The sequence below is a fragment of the Cupressus sempervirens genome, chromosome 10, assembly GCF_028749045.1.
Source record: "Cupressus sempervirens isolate cs-2001-9-10 chromosome 10, ASM2874904v1, whole genome shotgun sequence".
NCBI classification, from domain to species: domain Eukaryota; kingdom Viridiplantae; phylum Streptophyta; class Pinopsida; order Cupressales; family Cupressaceae; genus Cupressus; species Cupressus sempervirens.
This window is the reverse complement of record NC_143127.1, coordinates 2,166,294-2,190,341: the sequence shown is the minus strand read 5'-3', so window position 1 is coordinate 2,190,341 and position 24,048 is coordinate 2,166,294. Positions and strand designations below refer to the sequence as shown.

Below are 24,048 nucleotides of genomic sequence, written 5' to 3'. Positions count from 1 at the left end.
TGGCACTGATAGACTTTTGGCCATTTCCTCATTCTCCCCTTTCATCTATTGATTAGAGGAAGACATTGCTCACCATTAAGGTTGATCATTCAACCAAGAAAGCTTTGTGAGTATAAAATTGATGCAACTTTTCACCTTTTTTTTTTTTTTTTTTCCATCCAGCAGTAACTTTGATAAAGAATGAATAAAGGAATCGAATGATGCTTTTGAGTGTAGGCATGTATAAACATAGATGTAGATGTAATGCAGACAAGACCCGAAAAGTTGCGGCGTTGCCAGCGTAATAAAGAATAATTGTACAAAGAGTGTTGCCTATTGCAGGGAGTATCCTCTCTATTGCCATTGCACTACTTAATGATTCTACTATGGTTCTGGGTAGTATTCATAAAAAAATAGTCAATTTTGATATTTTAGCACTTTTAGTTTAGGAATCAAGCTTTAGTATGTGATGTTTAAGTCATCTAATTTTATCATGACAATCTGACTTAATATATCCCATTTAATATTACTCACATGTTTTATAAGAGCTTTTCAGCCTCTCATCCATATCATTTGTAAGAGTCTAGTATATTAGAGTTGATGGGTATGGTCTTCTCATAACTCTTCTATTATATATCTACATTTTTCAATATTATTAATAAAATAGTATAGCTTTATAAAAAAATTTGTTGTTGTTAAAAATAACAATAGATAATTTAATTAATTAATTAATCAAATGTGATATTATTATTATGTTTTATATTTCAAACATATTTATTAGGATATATACAAGAGTTTTATTTGAAAAGAGAAAAACCCCACTCTTATAAATATAAATTACTCTTTTAATAATTATTTGAATAAATTATTATTTGAAATATTTATTAATTTAATAAAATAATTTTTTTTTATAAAAAATGAAATGACATAATATTTTAGTAATGATCATTAAAAATAATATATAAATGTTATTTTGTGTTTGGTTTGTAAGCAAAACAAGGTAGACTCTATATAAATATTGAAAATCTATGTCAAAATTTGACTATTTGTATGGACAATCAAATAAGCATAACTAGAGGTACATAATGTAATCACAAAGCTCTCAAAAATTAGGGTCTCAAATATACAATCTAATATAGGTTGGAAGAATTAGAATATTTATTGGAGTGAGACCATCGATACATATTGTGAGAACCCTCATTCCCTTCATAGGAGACATTCTTTTCCTTTCACACTAGTCACTTTCCATTTGCCAATATTTATATCTTCTCTATGTGTCCATGAAGCTATATGGGAAGAAAAAAAAAGTTTTTGCCATTTTAGTTTAAATCTATAAATTGCAATTTGATCATTTTATGGCACAATTAAAACCCTCTCTATTGATTATTTTAAACTTAGATGAACCATATTGCACTTTCACATCACTCTTGTCTTGTAAAGGATGAAGAGATTTTTTTCCTCTTCCATAGGACTATTAACATCTTGGTTGTAAACATCGCATGCTAACCAATGATTTCCTATACTAAAAGTGCTAAATAGTCATAGTTGACTTACTTTTTCCAAGTTTAATTTTTTCCGCAGTGTTTGATGTTTAGGAGCATCCCTATTAGCAATAAAATGATATAGAGAAACATATTACTATCATATGGATTATTTTTTATTGAGAAAAAAAATTATTAACAAGTGTCAACCTGAAGTACAATAAGAACTTTAGACAATACATCCAACCTTAGAAAACACAGTACATATCTTTCGACCATGGGTCCAAGCAAAGTTATAACCTCTAGCTTTGGCAAACATAGGACCAAAAGTCTTCCAATCAGCCAAAAACTCCCATATCACCATAATAGCAATGAAAAGATCAGGGAGGAGGAAGACCAAACTATAGAGATAAGATCTTCTTCCCCTTCTTTTGCTTACCAAACTACTAAAAGTAGCACAAGTAAACAACATCTTGAGAGGATTCTCCTCTGCTTTCCAATGTATAATTGTTTCCTCAATCTTTGATGTTTAGGAGCGTCCTTATTAACAATAAAATGATACAGAGAAACATATTTCTATCACATGGATTATTTTTTATTAAGAAAATAAATTATTAACAAGTGTCGACCTAAAGTACAATCAAAACTTTGGATAGTAGTCACATAATTACCAATGCCTAGTAATGCAAGATGCATATAGATTAGATCTCCCTCTATCAAAGACAAAGGTCCACAAGTGACTAATCCACCGACCATGGTCAACACTGTCAATCAATAACTTGGGACAAGCTACCACAATATCTACAAACTTAAACCAAAAACAACAACAAAGGACTAGAGTATGCCCTTTAAAACTGCCACCAATCACTCGATCACAAGAAAAAGAAAAACTAAAATAGGAATTCATCATAACAACAAGGGAACAAATTCAAGCCATCCACACCTATCAGAACTCTAAGAAAAAATATAGGTCCAAACAAGACAATATATCCAACCTTAGAAAACACAGTACATATCTTTCAACCATGGGTCCAAGAAAATTTATAACCTCTAGCTTTGGCAAACATAGGACCAAAAGTCTTCCAGCCAACCAAAAACTCCCATATCACCATAATAGCAATGAGAAGATCAGGGAGGAGGAAGACCAAACCGTAGAGCTAAGAGTTTCTCCCCCTTCTTCTACTAACCAAACTACTAAAAGTAGCACAACTAAACAACATCTCGAGAGGATTCTCCTCTACTTCCCAACACCTAAATATGATCTCCACCTCAATAGGAGATTTCTCCACCTCCATAGGAGTCGTGAGCATAGAAGCAAAGGGGAAGACCTAGGCCACTCTTGAAAGAAGTAAAATAGACATCCATACATGAAGTACATTGTCCAAACATGCTCTAGCCAACCTGATCTCTTACAATATGAAAAAGATGCTTTCCAACAATAGAGGGAGAGTACTTGTTGAACCCATTCATCGTCACTTTCCCCCAGCAACTAGCTACCTCTATAATATTTTCCCCTACCTCAATAGGGTCCTCCACATCAATAGGATGCAAAAAGTGAAAGACAAGAACAAAGGACACCTCTACCACATTTTAGAAACACCCAAAACCAAAATACAATATACAAAAATTCCTAAGACCAACACATATTTAATCCTAAGATAATATTCAATAATAATATTACCAGTGAAGAAAAAGTTGGCAACATAGGGGATTACCTCAAAAAATCTAGAAGAAGGCCAACCCTTATCGTAGAGGGTCACCCAAAAATAATAGCTCCCAGTTAAAAAGCAAGGCCTTGAGGTAGCTAACACCCATAAAATGACACCATAAATAACCCAAGGAAGCCCAAAAACTTCAGCCTAAGTCCAAAGTATAAAGGGTTTACAAGGGAGGAGAGATCTAACCCTTCCATTGAAGGTAGATAACCACTCCACCCTACAACACCACTCCAAATAAGAAAGGACCTTAAAGGCCTCTATAAAAAACCACAACTCCCACATAGAAGAGTCTTTGATAGAGTCAATCCCCACATAAAATGATCTTGAGAAAGCAGAGATAGCAGGGCAAAAAAACCCCAATCTATTACGCTAGAGACTGCCAACACATTTTGGGGAAGTAGAGACATTAGGGCAAAAAATCCCCAATCTATTACACTAGATACCACCAATGCATCTTAGAAAATCATAGATGGTAGAGACAACAACCCTTAATCTTTTGTACTAGAGATCACCTATGCATCTCGAGAAAGAAGAGGCAACAGGGAAAATAATCCCAAATTTGTTACTCCAAATACCACCAACACAATAGTGAAGATACCAACAAGACCCATCTAGTTCTTCATGTTTGTCTAACTCTTCCTAAAAATCACCACGACTGCTTAAAACCCTAGCCACTCACTCACTCATCTTCATTTTCATATTTCATATGATGATGTGCCAAGTTTCATGTATTTAAATCATCATATGGCTTGTTAGTTTGATTGATATTTTGGGATAGGACATTCTACAAAAAGGTGGCTAATACAAAAAGATGTGTTCTACAATAGAAAGAAAATCCCTTAGAATCCAAGGATTGAGACCAAGATTGGTCGTTAGTGCTTAAAATTACTTTTATAGCGCCTCCTAAGGTGTCAAGACCTACTAATATGAACACATAATTTGTGTTCATAAATCAAAATATTTTTTATTAATAGAAAAAGGGTTTCTTAATGAGTTACTAATCGATTCAAAATAAAACTCAAGCTAGTAATGAAGGAGGATATTAAGAATATGTAACCAAATAGGACTAATATTTAAGGATTCTATGGGGGGTAAAATGAGACGTGATATCGATTTAACATCACTTGGTGTTGTCACATGGCCAAAGAGTATATAGGATGGAATCATTACATGTAATCATAATTTTTGTTTAATTATATGTAATCATTATGATTTAAGTTTTTAATAATTATTAATATATTTTTAGTTTTTAGATGTTATCTACCACAACCTTGATCTAGAATAGTCTAGAGGTTATATTGCATCCATAAGCTCATTTTCCTTTGGGATTTTACCTTTCAATATGCACTTACTCATGCATGAGCATCCTAGGGTGATCGGTAACCTTATATGTTGGACTAGTTTTGACCTTGCAATTGGAGAACTCGGTTGAAGAAAAGGTGATGCTTAGTCACTATTGGAGTAGTTCTTGGTTGTAGATTTCCTAAGGAACTTAGTGAATGAAGGAACTTGATGGTTCTTGTGGTGCTCGATTGATATTCATCTCGATAGAACTAGTACTTAGTGATAAGTTTGTGGGAGCTCAATGGATGCTCTTGCTAGGTGTATACTTGGTATGCTTAGTGGTTTCATCCGATGGTCAGTGTTTTAGCTCATCAATATGATGTTCTTGGGATATTTGATTAGACATCTTGGTGCATTTAATATGTGTAGCATGTGATCATGATGTGGATCAACCGTGGGATGTGTGAGGACCTATTTGGGTCTTGGTTATTTCTCCTATGTGCATTTAATGATTGTTGTAAGATGACTAAGGCATATTATGGGTTGTACATGATTCAATTTGCAATAGGCCAACTCTTGTTTGTGAAGTGTAAAAGGAGGGTTTAGGTAGTATCATAGAGTCAAGGGGAGTGAATTAGAAGTCAACTAGAGAGGTGTAGCTAAGAGGAGAAAATTTTAGTAGAGCTAGTAGCTGAGTGTGGGCCTACACAATAAGAAGATTGTTTGCTGGCTTGTGAGTACAAGTTTAGATCTTTCTTGGTGTTTCTTCTAGATTATTGTGCTATTACAGATCTAGGCTAGATAGGGAGTTATTTGGATCTTGTGAGATATTGTAGAATTGTTGTTGTAGTTTATTTGTATTTGGTCGTAACTAGGAAGACTTTACAACCTAGAAAATTGCATGCAATCAGTTATTTGATAAATAAAGAGTTGGATTTTCTATCAGATCTTGTTTCTTGTGTTGTGTTTATGTTGTGTGATTATTTTTTAGGGGTTTGGTCACCTCATTTGGAGGCTCACTCATCCTTGCACTAGGTCACTTACTATAGAAGGTGACATGAGTTAGTATTGTGCATGTTTTGGAAGTTGAAAGGAAATGCAAAAAATAAAAAGTACATGTTGTGATATGCATGTCCAAGATGTGGTCATGTAAGTCAATAGATCTATACTCTTCAAGGAAAGATATCACTTCTCTAGCTCATGGAAAATCTAAGAGAGTTTTTATCAAAAAATTAAACTTCCACGAATGCATCAAAATGGATTTATCACTATGAGTGGGGTTATAAATTTATTTCCTCGCAATGGTGTGGAGGTTGAAGAAGGTACATATGGTGCCCATGCTATCTGCATAGAACAAGAACAATGATGGAGAGATTGATATACCAAGAGAGCATGCCATGATGATGCTTACACATGGCCAAAATGCAAGGCTCCTTTTTTATTACATTTTTAGGCTCAGATCAAGTAAACTATGATCTAAGCCTATAGAGACATTGTACAAAGGATCTATTTTGGGGGAAAGAATTTTGAGGATATTTTGTTTACTATTCTTAAAAAGAAGAACACTTAAAAATAGCTATAACCTTATTTTCAAACCTTATTTAAAAGCTTAGTGTTGATTCTAGATGAATGTGATTAAATTATTTGCTATGATTTCTAACTTTTATATCTTAAATAATGAACATGTAAGTCTTTGAGTCATGTCTCAAACTCCTTCAATAATATGTAATAGTTTATGATTTGAAGTTATACTATGTCATTGTTGAATTATTTTTTCAAGATTCTCATTGAATAGATTTTTAGCGAGATAATAAAAACACATCCTGTGAGTTGTAGTGGGTGCTTCTCAAATGAAGATATTTGCATTCTTGTCTATCTCCATTTGAATTTACCACTTTTTTCTATTGCCTACAATGAAGATTCAACACATGTTTAATGCTCAATTTTTGGGTTTAATTTGTTGATTTTTGTATTGAAACTCGAATGTTTTTAAATATTTGGCACAACTCCCTAGTTCAATTGAAATTATTTTTCCCTCTTCCTTCCCATTTCATAAAAAACAACAAAGTATAAAGAGAGTCAACTTCTAAAATACATGAGGTTATTTCATACAATACAATTTGTCCCGTACCTATGAAGCTCCTTGACTAACCTTATTTAAGCATGAGCCTCTAAGAAACTTGCATATTTAAAATCTAAAAGATAAAAATAATTTATTCCAATTTTTAATATAAATATATTATTTAATTTTTTTAATATACAATATCAAAAACCATTTAATAATTAAAACTAAAATGTATATATTTTCAAATTTATAAATTTTTTAAGTATAATTTAATATAAACAATATCCTTATTAGTTTTATGTGTATATTAATACACAACTAAATTTATTTAATACATAAATCTTATATATTTTTAATTTGAAATTCATATAAAATCAATAAATATAATAAGTCATACAATACATATTAATGTTTGTAAATGAAAAGTTAGTTAATACAATAACTTATTTTATATATTAAAAATATTATTTGAAATTATTATGCACAATACCATTGTGAATGGATAAAAGTTTCTAATAATATATGACTAAAAAGCATGTAGAATTAGTTTACTATTTAATTATAATTTAAAATTTAAAATTAATTAAAGATCAAATTTTATGTAGATTGAAGATCGAATGAAGTGTGAGATTAATTAATTTTTTGTTAGTAATACATTGATAAAGTAGCTGATATTTGAAAACAAAGAAAATAAATTTTATCATTCTATTTGTCTACTTATAGATCATGCTTCTATATCAATTTTTAACTTACTTAGTTGAAGAGGGTTATTCATTACAGGTAGCAGATTAATTTTTCTTGGATATTGATCTCATTAGTATAGTTTTTCCTCCATCTCTCTTATTTTTTACATCTATTTATTCTATGCAATTTTGATATTTCTACTTGTGTACATTTTGATCTAGAGCATTCACCACACTAGCTGCAAACTTGCTAACAAGGTATTCTCTGTCTTCTAATTTATCAACACCTTTCCTTCACATGAATTCCAAAGAACACACCCATTCTCCAATGCACTCAATACAAACTCACTAATATATCTAACCATCTATGACCCATTTATTTCCAAAACTAATCACACATCTCCCATAGTAAAAAAAATGCTTCCATCAAATCCTTATTTTTTGAACTAGATCCTTAATCCCTTGATAAGACTCGTGACTTTAGGATTTCTTCCCAAACCATCACAATACCCTTGACAACATACAAAAATCCATTCAACCCCTATATATATTCATCTCAGTAGTGATTGTCCCACTCAAGTTTATGATTCTAAACACACCCTTCCTTAGTCCTTATTAGGTGGTATATGCTTTCCCAAAGGATTCTCACAATTAGACAAAATTGTTGAAATTTTTCATGACACAACATACTCAGCCAATCCAACTTTGGTTCATGCTAATCTCATAACAATTTACTGCCATACTATGACAATGACAACTTTTTTCTCTGAGACAATCACCTTAAACAATTTATTTTGTGTTCCCTTAACATTTAATCAATTATAAAAATATGACACTCCTTTCCTACGCATCATTCAAGCCATAAGTCCCTTCAAAGTTGACTGTGTGAAAAAAACTTTCCCCCAACCCTCATGTTACTGCCATTGTATAGTCTAAGACAACAAATGCAAGGTTCCATTAGTTCAATGCACATGGAAGAGCTTTCATGGTCTTCTACAACTTATCAAAAATAAAATATGAATCTACTCCCACATTCTTACCAAAGTAAATTATTGGATACCAAACTCCTACATCAATGTTAGATACCAAAAATCTACAATTTACTTTGTTCATTGGTTACCCTAGGTGGGATGTGTCAGTTTTAAAAAAAACAATGAATATCTTCGCTAGTATGGAATGGATTAATAAAAAAATAAGAAAAAAAATGGAGATAGTTTAATGTCTTAGTCTCTCTATTTGATTAGTATAATAATGCATTGAATTTACACCATGAAAAGGGCTTGTGATCAAGCAGCCAAAACTATGACTATTGTAGAAAAAACCATTTTTTATTGTTGCCAACTTGACGATCTCAACCAACACATGATTTTGAGAGTATTTACATAATATTAAAATATTTTCTTATGCATCCCATTTGATCAATAACTTCATAATGATCCAACTACCCATTACATGAAGTTGTCGAGCAACTTTTCAAAGTTGCTTGACAAATTTTTATTGAAACAATTGATTAATTATGTATTGTTCTTGATGTTACACAAAATGTCATATCATCACTAGTCAGTGTATTTTGAGCTCACTCGAGCATTGAAGATAGTTTTCTGTGTCTACTGAGCATTCTAGAGCTTTCGTAGTTCAGAAGGTAGTAACTACCGAGTTCACTTGAGCACCAAAAGAAAGTTTGTGAAAGTTGAGTGTTAATCAAGCTCACTCGTTTAATGAAGGAAATGTTGGATGGAACCAATATTAACTGAGCTCACTTAGTTACCAAAGGAACTTTGTGAGCATGCAGTGTTGACCAAGTTCACTTGGTTAACATAGGAAAATCATTTCTAAGTTACTTTCTACCAGGTAGGGTTGACTAACGAAGGATTTTCTTGTTTTGACATAGTGAGTTCAATTGATTTATCTGTTGGTTCTAGCCAATAAGAAGATAAATATTAATTATTCTAAGTTGTATTCTAGCTGACTTGGCAATATGAAAGATATAAATATAAGATCAAGTTGAGGATTAGAAGTGTGTGAATGCATGAGAGATATTTGAAGATCTAATGATGCTAAGAGGAAGTGAATTAGAAGGATAAAGCAGGTTATCCTTGTGAAGTTGAAAAGATATATTCGATCGAGAAGGATCAAGTATACAAGCTAGAATTGAGATCTGTAATCAACAATCTAGTTGCATCCAAATCAGGTCATGTCATTGTTACTCTCTAACCATTGTAGCAGTGATCTAAATCTCTTAACAAAGTTGGCTTAATAGATATTTGTAAATCCTCTAACAAGGTGGCATTTCTATTGAAATGTCTAAAGACCTCTAACAAGGCCACTCCTAATAGGGTGATTAAATCCTCTAACAAGGTCACACCTAACAGTGTGTTTTGTAACTTTTAATAGGGTTGGCTCCTAATAGGGCTCACTTTAGAAGAGTGAAAAATAGTAACTAGTTGCAATTGGTGATTTTTCCCAAATTGAGTTTCCACATTAAATCTTGGTGCCAAATGTGTTCATGCTATTTCTCTTATGTGTTTGCAACTAAGTAATAAGTAATCATAGATAACATCTTAATAGATTCATGTTAAGTAATTGCTGAGCAATTTTAGCATTTATTGAGTCACAACATTTTTCTGTATGTTTGCCGAGCAACAACATAGTTCAGTTTTTAGAGATTATTTTGTACTAACATCTAAGGGATCTAGGATTTATTTTTTAGTAACTGATTTACCCCTCCCCTCTTAGTTACTCCTCTTATATTTCCAACACTTTTATGCATTTTTGCAACTTTTATACAATTTTCCCTTTTTGCACTCTCCTGTCAATTCTAAATGGATGCATTAAACTTTAATGAATAAAAAATGTTTTAAAACAATAAATTTCATCCCTAGACTTCCACTTTTGACCATTTTTATCCAAAATGACAAATTTTACACTTTTGACAACTTTTAGGACTAGTTGATACCATAACCCTGCAATTACACTAATGGGATTTTGGTAGCATTATTAAATCATTTTTGGTCTAGAAAGACAATATATACATATAACTTAAATATCCCATTCTTGACCTATGTTGAACTTTGGGGTAATGAGGTGCTCCTACTTTTAATAAAATTATAGGTTCTCAATGCTTAAACAAAAATACTATAGAATGTTATTCAATAGGAATTTAGATGCCTATAAGTATTCTTAATGTATATTAATTTATATTATCATTATATACATACGTTCATACATACATACATACATACATACATACATACATACATACATACATACATACATACATACATATACATACATACATATACATATACATATACATATACATATACATATACATATACATATACATATACATATACATATACATATACATATACATATACATATACATATACATATACATATACATATACATATACATATACATATACATATACATATACATATACATATACATATACATATACATATATATATATATATATATATATATATATATATATATATATATATATATTTTAATTCTAGTTTGAAGTAAAATAGATTATTTAGTTACAAGTATAGATTGTATAGTAAGTTTTAAAGATAATCGTTAAAATAAATATAAACATGAATTGAGATAAAATTAATTTAATGTAGATTGTTTTTATTAAATATAACTTTAATAAATCAAACATTTTTATTAACTTAAAATAGCTTTGCAATTAATTGTCGACTCATATATTTATTTAATTTGAATATGGTTTAAATATAATAATATTATTTCAATAATTTTATAATATGTGTAAGTGAACCCATAAGATATATGAAAAATAAATGTAGAAAAGGTTAATTAAGTATATTTATAAATTTGATAAAATTTAAGGTGGACTAATGAGAACTCCATCAATGTGTCTATATATCATATTTCACTTAAATGAATGAATATAGCTTTAAAAAAAAAAAAAAAAAGTAAAACCATTAGCCCTTGGCTCTTATACAAAGAAGTTTTGAACCTCAGATGAAAAAGAGAGTAATGAATGTATTCCAAATTCAACATATCTACATATGCCATGTTATTTTTAATAAAACAAGAATAACAATATTTTTCCTACTATTTCAATATAAAATGTTTAAAATAATATATTTCTATTTTTATTTATTGATTTAGGAAATGTGTGATGCATGTTTAATGTTCTTATAACTTTATTAGGATTACTTTTAATAAAAATATAACATTTAGTTTAATTCAAAAAAATTGAAAAGAAAAAGTTTCTTAAGGATTTTAGGATTGGGGTCAATATTATCTTCCTTAGGTTAGTTTGTAACCTTAAGTAAAGACCATGCTTGAGTAGTAAGTTCTATCTCTAATATCATGATGGAGAGGGATAGTTATTTCACCTATGGGATGAGCTAATGTGATGTAGGTTAAGAGAAAAATGCTAGGGCAAGATCATAAATGGAATACTAACATATTCATGTATCTATGCAACCTTGAGTTTTATTCTTTGTCTATAACTAGAAACATTTAAAAAAATAGTTAGATAATTCTAACCCTCAAGGAATAATATAACCTTATTAGGTAATAATTGGTTAAAGTAATTATTTTAAATATAAAAAAGTCTATCATAAACCAACCTAGTTAAGCTATACTCTAGTATGATTAAAATTTTAAAATATAATAAATAATATCCTTAAGAGTCTTCTCTCTTAAGACTAATAGCAAAGATCATTTATCATCTAGTGTGAACTAGTGATTTTCTTGGCTTGTAATAAAAAAATAGGCCCTTATCGATATTCTCGTATTGTTTGAAGACAAGTGTCTTCACATACAAGACTGAGGTAAGGAAGTAAAAATAACATAAATGTTCTAGAAGTATGATTCCGTTACCTTATCATAGGTGTACATCAAAATTAAAGGCCTATTATCCAAAAATGATATTAGTATCAATTGGACTTCTTAAAAAGAATAAATAGGAATATTGTCACATAAGAAAGGTATTCTTGATAACACAATAAGACAAATTGAATTTCCACTATTATAGATTAACTTGGGTAAGGTCAAACATTAGGAGGGTCAATTATTTAAATTTGAGGTTGATATAAGAAAGGAAGGAGGGTAAAGTGTTAGAAGGGTAATGAGTAAATAAGTCTCAATATTATTACTTTATTATCCCATAAAAATCTATTAATTGATTAAATATATTAAACTCATTTACTTTTTATGTTAACTCAACTAGATCTATGAGCTATCTATTCAACAAAATTTATCTTTACCAAATAGATGAGTGAAATGGAACAATAGGTTATCCAGGGTAATATTAATAGATTGCCTAGATTCCCTCTCTAAAATAACATTCAAGAATTCTAAGAACATCATTATAATAGATAAATAAAATACTAAATAGCTAATTATTATGCTAAGTAAAATAAATAAGTCTTCACTTGGAACTTCCTACAAACTATACTCTTGAAAGATGAACTCATGTAATATATTATAACTAATATTTTTGTTCATGCTAGTATAAAAACCTAGATAACATTTCATATATATTATTTATATTAAAAAATAAATTAAAAATTTTGCATAGATTTTTAAGTTTAAGATAAAATATAATAGACATAATATTTTGTTAAGACACTCACACTGTATGTTTTACTTTTATTGTCATTGTAGAAGTCATTTCAACATTTAAAATCCTATTAAGTAAATATATCTATTTATGTAATAGATATTTATATATACAAATAATATTTTTATACTATATATTTAAATAATATTATTTTTCATGAAAGTTCCTTTAGAATAAGATAAACAAAAATGTAAATTTCAAATATTTTTAAAGTAAAATAAATTCAAAAAATGTGTGATTTGTTGCATGAGAAAATATCATTCGAAACTATTTATTTTAAATTCAATTTGTGATTCAAGTATAGTGAATGTTTCAAGATTGATATCTTTCAACATCTTTCACATGTATATTTTGATGTAACCACTTCCTTATATAGAATACTTCAATGAAATAACAAGTATACTAAATTTATAAATTATTTTGTTAATATTTTTTAGTGTTAAAAATATAAATAGTAAAAGGATGATTGTATATATTCTAAAAGATCTTTTAACATATACTATTATAAGTATTGGTCATCATTATATATATATATATATATATATATATATATATATATGTATATGTATATGTATATGTATATGTATATGTTAATCTATTATTAAATTAAGTTGATGGACTATTGATCATGTATAATAATGTATTCTCTTATAAAGAGAATTCTTCCAAATAAAATTGTTAAGATTCTATTAATATGTAATATTATAACTTTCTATTTTTTTTAATTCAGTATTATTTATTTGATTGAAATTTACAAGTCATTTGAACCCTTTATCAAAATTTCATTTGCCCATTATAATACATATATAAAATATTATCAAAATAATTATACTTTTAATTCAGTCATAATCTATTTAACAGATGAGGGAATTTTTTAAATATATGTCTAAAGGTCTTCTCTCCTAACAATTTCATTTTACAGATTCAGAGTTTTGCAACTTGAAGCTTATCACTCCAACATGATCACTCTGGTCATATATGTAATAGAAAACAAATACTGTACCTTGAATAGTAAATTAATCAATTTTTAAAATGATTCTTATATTTTTTCCTGGCCTTCGTATATTAATCAATATGCGTCTCACCTGAATGATTGCCAACTATCTTGCTCCTTAAATCTCCAGTCTAATTCTAAATCTTTTACCATTTTTGCAGTTTGAGCGCAAACGTGATTTAGCTAGCGATCTGTTTGTCACGTCTTTCCCACTGTAGTAAAGATTACTCTAACATTTGTTAAATCTAAATGTCTGTAGCTCAAGTTTTACTTATAGCTAACATGATATTGCATTTCAGATATAATCTTAGATTAGAAAACATAGAGTTATCATACATTCTGCAGTTCAAATTTATAATGGAGGGCAGTTTGGGGATACCGAAAAGTACTCTCAACTTCGGCTTGATAGTTTTTCCTCAACTGTGCGTGGATTCCCATACATTTGTCCAAACACAAACCCTATTACTTCACGTTTATCCTTGGCCATTAATGGATACTGTGAGTTGTTAAGTCTAGTAAATCGGTTTCTTCTGCATCAAATTGTGGTTGGTATGGTGTGTAAATTTATAAAGGCAGATTACCCAGTTTAAGAAACCCTGGGTGATGCCCACATCCAGAGACAGAGAGAGAGAAGCAGTGGATGAAAAGAGTACCTGGGATAAAGGGTGTTCTTGACAGTTTTCTGACCATATTTTCTCCATTTGTATCCATCGTCCAAAACATCGACCTCGCTTCTCGTTTGAAAGCAGAACCTCGGCTCCCTCAGTTTTCTCCTCGTCTTCGCCTTCACTTTGCCCGCCGGCGACCTTCAATCAATCAAGCAATCAATCATATCCCTCATTCATCATCTTCTAATAAAACTGCAAGTTATGAAGCTACACAAAAACTGCTACAGTGGCCGAGGGTTATGACGGATTTCATACCCTAATTTAAGCTTAGACCAAATATTCTTGCACTGTTTTTTCTTATGATAGATTATTGAATGTAATTCAAAATATTGAAGCTAAAAATACACACAATAGTCTTTTAACAAACTTATATTTTGATAATATTAATTGAACAACATATTACCATAAACTCTGCATGTTTTTGTGGTCAGTGTTAACATCTGCGGCTGTGGTGGAATGGAAGTCATGGTCGAAAGATTGGGGAGGTGCGCCGGCTGCGATGTCTGGAATAATCGATCTGGAAGAACATCCTGCAAAGTAAGAAGAAGTGGGAGGGGGTGAGATGAAGGAAGAAGAAGAGGCTTCATTATAGACATGGTTATGGTTATGGTTATGATTAGGGTTATGGGTTCTCTGGTTCAGAAGATGATCAGAATGGACAAAGGTGTTGGTGTTGCGCGGCATGAAATCATGGGGCTCAAATTGGAGGCTTTCATTGAAGGGGTGAGGGTGAGGGGGAGGTTGCTGCATGAACATGGTCTGCATAGGCATGGGATTAATGGTGCTGCCAATGCCATTGCCATTGGGTAAGCTCTCCATGATCCTCCCTCTGGGTATTCTCTAGTGATGGAAACCCACTTTTCTTTTTGTTTATAAGTGGTCAGATGAGTGGGAGGGGAGACAGTGGGCATGCGGGCAGAGCGAAGCGACAAGGAAATGGAAGGGGAAAGGGAAGGTGAGTGGGTATGTGGAGAATATGGAATAATTCTGAAGGTCACCTGTCAGAAGAGCAGCTAAATGAATGTTTAGTTTGACATAAAGTGGAATTGGAATTGGGTTTAGTACAGAGAGGGGTGAGGGGTGAAGAGCCACTTGAAGCTCAATCAAACACAAACAACAAAGAAGGGTTGAGATGATTGATTTTCTTTTTGTTTTTGTCCTCCTTCTGGTGGTGATTATGGTGTAGATCGTTATCATTTGTTGACTTGGGAAAGCTCGCCTTTTCTCATAGTCTGCTGCCGAATTGATTGCAAACGCTCCATGTCTGTCCCACTTCCATCTTTCTCTCTCTTCCGATATTATTGCGTGGCGTGTGACGGTCGTGATTTCTAAGGCTATTTACTCGGGCTACACCTTCCTCACTATCGCTGCCGCCTTTCACGTAACCTACCACGACAGACACACCAGTGCCTTTAAATGCTTGTTGCGTGGAGGAGACGTGTTTGGTGGGTTATCGTTTTATATCAGTCGGTTATGAAGTGAAAGTCAAATTTTTAATTGAATTGGGGTCATGCATCATTTTTACAAAGAAAATAACTTATATTAATTTTAAAATGAATGGAAAAAGATCACATTAAAAAGATTAATGTAGGTAATTGTTAATATATGTTGGTGACAATTGTGATTCTTAAGCTTGTCTTATCTATTTAAGAGATTGTGTATGTCAAAATGAAAGGTAATAGAGACATGTAGAATACATTTCTTACATAAATATATGGAAGGAGATTGTGGCAAAAAAAATGCTTATTACCTGTTTATAAGAAAACAAATACTAAAGAAGCATATCAAAACACAATGATTGACATGGGAAAAACTATTTTGAAAGATACAATGTCACTCTAAAGCAACTCAACATAAGACTAACATTAGGCTTTAAATGTTATCAAGGAATCTCGTAAGTAATAATGAATTAGATGAAGAGTGAGAATGGGAGGAATCAAACTAGGGTTTTGGGAGGCAAAGGAGTTTCAAGGGGCACTATTAAGGAGGAGACTTAGATGAGGATGAAGATGACCCAAATTTTATTCCATGCCACAAGCCTTGTTTTGTTGGGTGTCTCTAGCAACTAGATCTAGATATGGTGATTTTCTCTTAGCTTGTAGTGAAGCTTTTAAAAAAAGAAGAAGATGTAGACTCTATGGATTCTCCCTAGGTTCTCATTCTTGACTTTTCATATCTTTTGTTGAGGGTCTTTTTCTTCTATGTTGTCCTCCTTTCATGGGTCTCTTATACATGCAGAGAGTTCTCTATGGAGGTAGGGACATTCCTTTTGATATGGATAGAACATTTGTATATTAAGTTGTTGTTTTCCTCTCCTATTTTTCTTTTTTGTGGGGTCACTTCTCTTTATGAGTCGGAGAAGGTTTGAATGGGAGAGGTGGTGTGTTATGACAAGGGGGTATCATTGAACTTTATTTGATTATTGGTAGCATGGTGGCTATGTAGAGAGGGGTTGTTTTTGCACCAAAAGACTGATCTGTTAGTGCCTAGTACATCCAATCAACTTAAAGTACATAGGAGAGTGTGCACAAAGATGGGGGACCAAAAAGTTATCACTTTTTGGTCATCCCCCATTGAAGATATAGTGTGTATGCACTATAGCACATATGCACTATAGTGCATACACACCATGCTTTGCATTTCCTTGTTAGCTATCTAACCATATATATTTTTTGAATTTGAATTATGTTAAGTCTTTCATCACTAATTTCTTTTCAATTTATGTCTATTATTTATTAGAAACCAACTTGCAGTATTCCGGGGATAGATTTTTGCTCTTTCATAATTTCTTGCAACAAGTTACTTTTTTAGAAACTAGACTCCGTTCTACACAGTTCAAAAACAAAATTTTTATTTTCAATTAATCTTCAATGATTTATAGGGGCACCACAACAAAATTTCATATTTTTGAGATGGCTCTACTTTAAAAATTCATAATAAATCAAATATAGAGTAAAGAATTACCATTTTTTTTTTTTTTGTATAAACTACATAGTGCTAGCTAACTCCTCACTAGAGAGATTAAAAAAATTCAAGTTTTTAAAAAATATTTTAGGGGGAGCACACTCGACACTATATTATAAATTCACTCAAAAAATAAGATAACTTTGTGTGCTTCCCCTTTTTTAGAACCTTAAATTCCACCATTTAACATAAAAGTTAGTAGTTTAGAAAGTAAATTTGGATGGCCACAACATTTTTTTTCATCATATCTTTAAATATTGAGTCCAATTATCTTCAATTTCTTGCCGACGTTTAGATTTGTCTGATTTGAGAAATAAAGTGGCAACTTATACCCCTTTTTGGTCTCCCAATTATTGTGTGCTAACCCAAGAGGTGGTTAAGACCTTGTCATGAATCTCAAGGGGAACGCTAAACATTTTTTCAACAATGTCCCCCTCAACATTACCCAAGGGTCTGAGGATTCGAACGTGTGACCAAGCTTTGATACCACTTGTTAGAGTGTAGTTTCTATTGCACCAAAAGATCAATCTATTATTGCCTGATACAACCACTCTATTTCAAATGTAAGAGGAGTAACTGAGAGGGGAAGGGTGAATCAATTACCACAAAAATAAATCCAAGTCCCTTAAATTTCAACACAAACTTTTATTCCTTAAACCAAATACTTGCACTTCTTGGTTAGAACTAGATAATCACTGTAACTCAGTCAACAAAGAAATCTTAAGATATTATTGTGTCTTAACCTTTAGTAACTTAGTTATAGAAACATAAAGCATTAATCACATAACATGAACACATGAGACACCAAGATTTAACGTAGAAACCCAACTGAGGAAAAATTGCTAATGCAAATAGTTACAATTTTCACTCTTATAAAGTGTGCCTCATTAGGAGCCAACCTCATTAAAGGTTACAAAACATTTGGTTAAGTGTGACCCTATTTGAGGATTTGAATTAGCTTGTTAGGAGTGGCCTTATTAGAGGTCTTTCTAGACACTTCAATCAAGAAATGCTAGCATGTTAGAGGATTTAGAAAATGACTATTAAGTCAACTATATTAAAAGATTTCTTTACTGCTACAATGGTTAGAAAGCAACAAAAATTTTGTTGGAAATTTTTTTAATGCTCCCCTTTGGATTTGTGACAAGGGCTTAACCACCTCCCATGTTCAATAAGTTGAATGGTTGTATCAAGCATTGATAGATTGATCTTTTGGTGCAATGAAACCCTACTCTAACAAGTGGTATTAGAGGTTGGTCATATGTTCAAATCCTCAAATCCTCAGGTAATGCTGAGGAGGAGATTGCTGGAAATTTGTTCAATGCTCCCCTTGGGATTTGTGACAAGGGCTTAATTGCCTCTTTTATACAATAATTTGAGTGGTTTTATCGAGCATTGACAGATCAAACTTTTGGTGCAATGACAACCCCACTCTAACAAGTTTGATCTGATTGATGAAGCAACTAACTTTGCAAATTCAGATCACCATTCTGGCTTAATATCTAGATTCTTCCTAATTAGATATTTTCATGTAGCTTAACCTTCACATTTTCTACTCTGCCTTGACTTCACTCACATATCCATCATTTTATTCAACTTCATACTCTTATTTTATCCCCACATCTCGACGTTTCTTATATATCATAAGCTAGGAAAAGTAAGCTTGTAAACCCTTTCAAAACATCAATAGACATCCATTTAGTTAGCTTGTATTGACCAAATAATTAACAAAATTAATTTGATGCAGGAGCATCTAAGGGTCATAACTTTTGACTCGAATGTGGGTTTTTGCTAAAATTGTACAGGCATTTGCATGAGGAAGAGTTATTTGTATTGTTGATGGATCTTTGCTGATTGGTGGCTGTTTCAATATTTCTTTGAGAGCCTAAAATATAATCTTAACCTCCAAAATTGGATTTTTGTGGTTTTTTTCTAATTTTTGAGAAAGTTGTTTTTGTAATAAATCTGAAATCATATTCTTGATTTTGTAGATTAATTGGTAATTCATCTCGCCTTAATTTGAGTCATTTCTTGGGAAAAAATGAGATTCAAAGGATGGGTTTTGAAGATTACCAAAAATGGAAAAATCTATTTTTCCCAAAAATATGCCAAATATTGTAATTTTTGAAATTATAATAAGTAGTTGTTTTCTTTCATTGTAGGACATTGTAGAGTTGGAAAATTTTAATGAAGAATCTAGCATTCTAAAACTTTGTGTTGTGTAGTTTTTTTGTGTTATTGTTTTGAAGGGTTTGGGATACATCATAATCTATTGTTAGTCAGCTAACACTAGATTGAACACTCGGTTAATATAGAACTTCCTTCAATTACTAACCCAACTTGATTAACACTAACTTTTTCTTTGTTGACTGAACAAGCTCAATTAACACTAATTTCTTTGCAAACCAACCAAACTTAGTTAACATTGATTTCTACTCGCCTGACACTAGAATCATCTTTGGTGCTCGACTAAGCTTGACTTATACTAACTATGCTAGGTTAGAGTGTGAAATTTGTGTAACATCAATGAAAATATACATTTTGAATAATTGTTTTCAACAATCTCCCTCTTTGGCATTGATGAAAACACAACATGTCATTATGTGAAGAAAGATTTGGAGAAAATATTATTAGTTTGATTCTAATTCATCATTTATGAGAACTCCCTTTGAAATCTCATCTTTAGGCTCTATTTGAAACTATCCCTCTTGGTCTTGTACAAATCTCTTTCTTTGATTCTTTGACATGACATCAATCTCTCCCTCTTTGACATCAAATGCCAAAGACTTCATTCAATGAATTTGTAATGTATCTGATGTACTGATTCATATGCAATGTACTCTAAAAATATTGCATCAACTTGATGAATCATCAATATAGCTTGGTTTATGAATCACTAATTTTTACTCTAGCAAGCATCAAATAGGGGAATGGCCCCTAGCTTACCTCTTAGATATAAAAATGCATCCTTAGGTAATGGCTTGGTGAATATGTCAGCTATATTTTCCTTGGTGTTCACATATTCCAATATCACCTCATTGTAGATTGAATCAACTCCCTTAGGAAATGATATTTGATTTCAATTTTTTTTGTCTTAGAGTGTATCACTGGATCTTTGGATATATTTATTGCACTTGTGTTATCACAATAGATAACTATTGGTTCCTTGATTTCTTCCTTTATTCCTAACATCAACTACTTGATTCACATTATGTTAGAACAATTGACTATTGCAGAAACATATTTTGCTTATGTTGTGGATTGAGAAATATAGTTCTAATTTTTACTTGTCCAAGACACTAGCCTCTTTCCAAGAAAGAATGCTCCTCCATTAGTACTTTTTTTGTCATCAATACTTCCTACCCAATTTGCATTAGTGAAGGCTCTTAATTCAAGATTTCCTCCTTTCTTGTAGCATAAACATAATGCTTAGTTCCTTTTATATATCTTAAGATACTTTTGACTACCATCATGTGATTTTCTTTAGGATTAGTAGATAATCTTGCAACTATGCCAATTGCTAATGCAATATTAGGTCTTGTGTGAACCTTATATTGAAGTTTCTCAATCATTGATCTATAAAAAGTTTGGTTTACCTCATTTGAATCATTATCCTTTGAGAGCTTATGTCTAGTAGATATGGGTGTACCAATTGGTTTAGAATCTTCCATTCCAAATACTTTCAATGTTTCCCTGATGTACTTTGATTGAGTGATAAATATCCCATCCTTCATCTAATTAACTTGTACACCCACAAAGAATTTGATTTCACCAAACATAGACATTTCAAATTATTTCCTTATTTCTTTAGAAAATGATTTGCATAAATTATCATGTTTGTGAATAAGATATTAGACAAATATTTTTTGCAAGTGATATCTTGTCTTTAGGTCCTTCCTTGATATACAAATTTTCTATTATCATTTGTCTTCTCAAAACCATTTTTTACTAGATATCCATGAAGTCTTTCATACCATACTGTAGAAGTTGTTTTGAAACCATATAGGGTTTTATGAAGTATAGGGTTTTATGAAGTATACATACCATGTCTCTTTGGCTTGGATCTATGAATTTTTTAGGCTAATCAATATAGACTTCTTCCTCCAAGCTCCCATTCAAGAAAGTTGATTTGACATCCATCTGATACATTTTGAATCCCTTTCATGTTGAATAAGCTAGAAGTGATATGACTCCTTCAATTCTTGCAATAGGGGCACATTTTCCCCTCATAATCAATGCCTTCTTCTTGAGCATAACCTTTTTAGTCAAGTCTTGCCTTGTTTCTTGTTACTTCACCTTTTTCATTCATTTTATTTCTGAATATCCATTTTGTACCAATTAGATTTTTATCCTTGGGTCTAGGAACAAGAGATCAAGTTTTATTCTTTTCTATTTTCTAAATCTCTTCATTCATTTCTTCTATTCAATTTTCATCTTCTGAAGAATCTTTTATAGATCTAGGTTCAAATTCACTAAGTAAACATGTACCTTTTATTTTGTTCCTTGTCAATACGCCTTCTGACACTCCAATTATTCAAGATTAGGTGCATGATGCCTCCTAACATTTTTGGAAAGCCTTAGATCTTTCCTTCTATTCTTGGAACTTGGTTCTTCAAGATCTTCCTCCTTTTTATCGGGTTCTTTTGGTAGATCTGGCTATAGCTCAAGTGGTATTGCCAATGACTCGAGTTGCATTGCTTAGGGTTGCAACTTGGGTTGAACTAATTGTGATTCAATCTGAACTGTCAGTGTTTGCTAGATGTACTTGGTTTTTTATTATCTTCAACCTTCTAAGGTAAGGTTTCAGGTTCTTCATAGTATAGAAATATTCTATAATCCTTAGGCTCTTTGTTGCCCTGTTCTTCATTTCTTTCAATAAACTCATCAATTTTCACATGTGCACTTTCTATGACTTTGTGTGTAGAAAGATTTATAAATTTGTATGCATTTCTTTTATTTGAGTGCCCTAGGAATATTCCTTCATTGCTCTTTGCATCAAGCTTTCCTTTTCTTACCTCTTTTAAGATATAACTATAGAATTTGATGATGAACAAATTCATAGATCCCTGGATATCTCACATGCAAATAACCTGTTACAAGGAAGTAAGAAAGGCAGAGAGAGAGAAGGGTTTTCTCAATAAACAAGAATATTGTATTTACTTGTACAAAATAGAATGAATGAATTTACAATTGATCAATCCTTATGAAGGAGATCAAAAACCTAAAAAAGAAACCCTAAGAGGTAAATGACATTTAATAATTACTAATAAATTATTAAATGGAAATACAAGGTGCATAAAGAGAAATCTTAAGAAGGGATTGGTTCTTTAGTTAATTAAGTTGATGGGCTTATTCCTAAAAGACTTGTTTTCAAATTGTTTTGATAACATTACATTGTCAAATGCCATAAAAATAGGAAAATGACACAATTATTTATTTATTTCTGCTGTTCTTATGTTATAAAAAGCATACATTGTGGTGTGAATTTGAATTTTTTTGGATGGTGACTAGTGAAACAAATAGGTAAATGCATTTTTTTGATGTAGCCACTCCAAAATTTTGTGGGTAATCATTGTTGCCTAATGACATCAACACATGTTGTTTTTCAAAAAAATGTAATTAACAAGGTTTTTGTGGGCTTCTAGAATAATACATGTCCATACTCCCAAATATAGCCAAAACTAACATAATTAAGAAAGTTTAACATTTGTGAAGGAATGTTACAGTTTTCCCGCCATATTATTATTCCATCAAAATATTTGCTTGAATTTAGTTTGATTTTTTTCATATTTTCTAAAGTTAGTACAATAAAGAAAAAAGACAACATGTGATATTTTATTGAAAATCATACTATTCATTTTTCCTTTTAAAGTGAGGAATACAAATAGGAAATTAGTCATATTAGCAATTGACAAAAGCAACCAAAATATTGATTACTTACTTGGACATTTGCATTGGAAGCTTTATTTTATTTGAAAATGAAAGTTAATTTGTATTTATTTTATGTACTTATTAAAATCATTAGTTATGTTTATTTTTTCTAAAATCAATAAAATCTATTTTATTTATGGATATTATTTTATAAAATTTAAAATAAATTTGTGATTTTCTTATTTTACATCAATTTTTTTAAAAATTGAAAGTCATATTATATTTATTTAATTTTTCTAATAATTATAATTATTTGTTTTGGATAAATTTAGATTCATTATAAGATAAATTAAAAATATAAATACATTTTGTAAGTGTCTGATAAATATATTTATAGATTAGGTGTTAGATTAAATATCCAAAAATCATCATCAATTTTATTTGTCATCCATGCCTATGTAAATTTAGATTTTTGATGATATTCTAGGAATCCAAATTCTAAATTAGTTGTATGATTACATTAAGTATAAAATTATGATATATATGTAAAAGTGCTCTTAGGAATAATAGTTAATTTAAAAATATTTATTTATATTTAAAAATATATATTTTAATATTTAAAAAATTTAAGAAATTAAATCACATAAATCTATTTGTAAAGATAAGTAATTCCTTATAAGTTAAGGTGTGGGTAGCTCTTCCTTTTTTAACATCATGTAGTAGATGTGATGT

General features: G+C 30.9%; 1 protein-coding gene across 2 annotated transcripts in view; it reads right to left on the bottom strand.

The window, feature by feature from the left end:
• LOC149532256 (uncharacterized) overlaps nt 1-15,326 on the bottom strand; it is a 273,508-nt gene extending 258,182 nt beyond the window's left edge. For both annotated transcript variants that reach the window (XM_089802976.1, XM_089802977.1), the window contains exons 1-2: nt 14,885-15,326; nt 14,467-14,619 (exon numbers count right to left, since the gene is read on the bottom strand). In XM_089802976.1, coding sequence (XP_089659102.1) covers nt 14,467-14,619; nt 14,885-15,300 — 569 coding nt within the window. In that variant the 5' untranslated portion in view covers nt 15,301-15,326. The remainder of the gene's footprint in view (nt 1-14,466; nt 14,620-14,884) is intronic.
• Between the last annotated feature and the right edge of the window lie 8,722 nt (nt 15,327-24,048).